The sequence below is a fragment of the Penaeus monodon genome, chromosome 23, assembly GCF_015228065.2.
Source record: "Penaeus monodon isolate SGIC_2016 chromosome 23, NSTDA_Pmon_1, whole genome shotgun sequence".
Lineage (NCBI taxonomy): Eukaryota > Metazoa > Arthropoda > Malacostraca > Decapoda > Penaeidae > Penaeus > Penaeus monodon.
This window is the reverse complement of record NC_051408.1, coordinates 7,272,530-7,274,859: the sequence shown is the minus strand read 5'-3', so window position 1 is coordinate 7,274,859 and position 2,330 is coordinate 7,272,530. Positions and strand designations below refer to the sequence as shown.

Here is a 2,330-nt window from a genome sequence, read left to right as displayed (position 1 = left end):
CGGGCATTTGTTTTCTAGCTAAATATCTATGACACAGTAAAGAAAAAAACAACGAAAATTGGACGTAGAATTAAGACGAAAAAATAAAAAAATTGAACGAACTTGGCAACATGCGAAGAAATCGACTATAAGAAGAAATTAAATTTGACGAAATAAAGACAAGGAATAAGAAACGGAGAGAATTAAGTAAGAAGTCAATTAAGAGATATTAAAACAATTAAATGAAACACGATAGCTTGTTTTTTTTTTGTTTTTTTGCTGACTAAATTGTAAGAGACGTAAATTGCTACCTGTTAAATCTTGCTATGTAAATAAACATGTAAGTGTTTCTTCGTTCACAGAACTTACTAAACGCTTCCTCTAGATTTTGAAGGCCAAAAGTCTCTTAAGGAACGCTGCAAAAATAATATTGGTTGTAGAAAACTTTGTGATAAACACATCGGAGTTAAAACCCGTAAGAAATTTTTTTTTTTCTTACAGTCTAGCCGAAGCTGACCACCTTCTCCCCGTCTATAAATACAGACTCGTATATAAACGTAGAGAGAAGGGTGGACAATACAGATTAATTATAAAAAGAGAGAAATAGGATAAAAAAAATGTATGAATCACCACATTTCTCCGGCCATCGTTGCATCATTGCCGGACGAGGAAACCACAGAAAACGGGAATTTATTTTCCTTTTCATTTTTTTAAAAAGTCTCAACAAGTTCGCTTTACAAAGGGAACTGTCGTCACGTCGTATGTTTGATAAAAATCCACTGCCATGAATACTTACAAAAAAATCTACTGGGAAATCTGTTTTTTTTTCCCAAGGGAGTTTAGGAATGTCTTGAGGATCTACGGGGAATCTATTCAGTAGTAGAGGTATATATATATAATGTACTTTTCGTACATACATACCCCTCAAAAATGGGATAAAGGTAGATACAAAAAATCGTTGCTGATTTTTTTTTTTACTGAGGGATGGTGGGGGATGTGACTCTGATTCTCAAAGGAGGTCAGACAAGTCCTTGATCATCGGAGGTCCAAGGAAAAAGGTCGATGGAGTGGCGAAGGAATTGCAAAGGTCAAACTCAGTGCAACCCATTCCAGAATTGCAAAGGGGGTGCTCGGTACATGCGGTAAGGTTGCACCGAGAATAGACCAATGGCAATTCTCCATCTCCATCAAGTCCTGACAGTTGAATTCACGTCAGGATAATGTTCAACTGAGAGCAAAAAAAGGAATTGTAACGTGCACTTGCTCTTCCCGTGCCGTATCCTTTTTGCAATTTTTTTTTTTAATTATATACATCTTTTTATTTACTTACGCTTGAATATCAGTCCTTTTTTTTACTTGATGTCTTTGCAGAGCTTCACAAGGAAAGCTGTAAGAAAAATTCATGACGGAAAGGTTAATGCAGGGACAAACACAAACAGAAAACGAGGAATCACGTCTGGCAGAAAATGGGAAGGAGTTATCAGCAGGAAGAGAGAATGGGAAACATGCACCAGGCCACGAGGAAGGCTACCACCCTCTCGTATGCTGTGACAGTCGGATTGTCTGCGTGTGGTGTAAGCGAATGCGTAAAATTAGCTCCAGGAGAGATAATGTGGTGTTCCTCAGGGTGAGGATTTTGGTGTTTTTTTGTTTTTTTTAAGTGGAAGAAGTTATTCTAAACGCCAGCAGAAAGATATGTATAGCGGTCTATGTCTACCGACAGAACATCAACATCGAAACATATACTAGTTATGATTATATATATATCTTTTTTTTAGTCAAGAAGAAATGAAATAAATGCTTCAATAAAGAATCAGTAGCTCGTATTGTTATAAAGTAACAGATAATTAGCTCAGAGCGGAAACGAAATGAAACATTTGATTATGACACAATAATCCTGGAACAATAAATATATAGAAGATAAAGCTTCAGGAAGCCTTGGTAAACATCTTATTTTCAGAGAATTAAGTGTTCTTAAAGAAGCTCTGAAGCCACTTCATACATAAGATGACTTAGCATCTCACATGAGATTTTATTATTTTAGTTACCCTTAATATCTACGTACATACAGATAAAGAAATATAATATCATATAAAAAAAAAAAAACGTAAGAATAATTAAAAAAAGACAATAATCTTTTATTCGATAGAGATAGAAACGCATAATTAAGTGTAAAATTTGGTCTCGAATGGGAATTTAAAGACTTTGAAAAAGAATGATCTTTTGCGAGCCTTCACTTAGAGGGAAGAGAAGCGGGGGGGGGGGGGGGTAGGAAGCAATCAAAAGTCCTTTTATCAATCCGGATAATATGTGGTATTTAGACTTTAATTTCCCCTCCACGGTGTTGATGT

General features: G+C 35.7%; 1 protein-coding gene across 3 annotated transcripts in view; it reads right to left on the bottom strand.

Moving 5' to 3' along the window:
- LOC119587760 (myosin light chain 1) overlaps positions 1-2,330 on the bottom strand; it is an 8,881-nt gene that overhangs the window by 1,604 nt on the left and 4,947 nt on the right. Inside the window, exon 5 of one of the 3 annotated variants that reach the window (XM_037936447.1) lies at positions 1,310-1,366. The exons of 1 other annotated variant lie outside the window; for it this stretch is intronic. In XM_037936447.1, the coding sequence (XP_037792375.1) occupies positions 1,332-1,366 (35 nt within the window). In that variant the 3' untranslated portion in view covers positions 1,310-1,331. Of the gene's footprint in view, positions 1-348; positions 396-1,309; positions 1,367-2,330 lie in introns of all 3 variants that reach the window. One more of the 3 variants, XM_037936446.1, reaches the window with a different exon arrangement.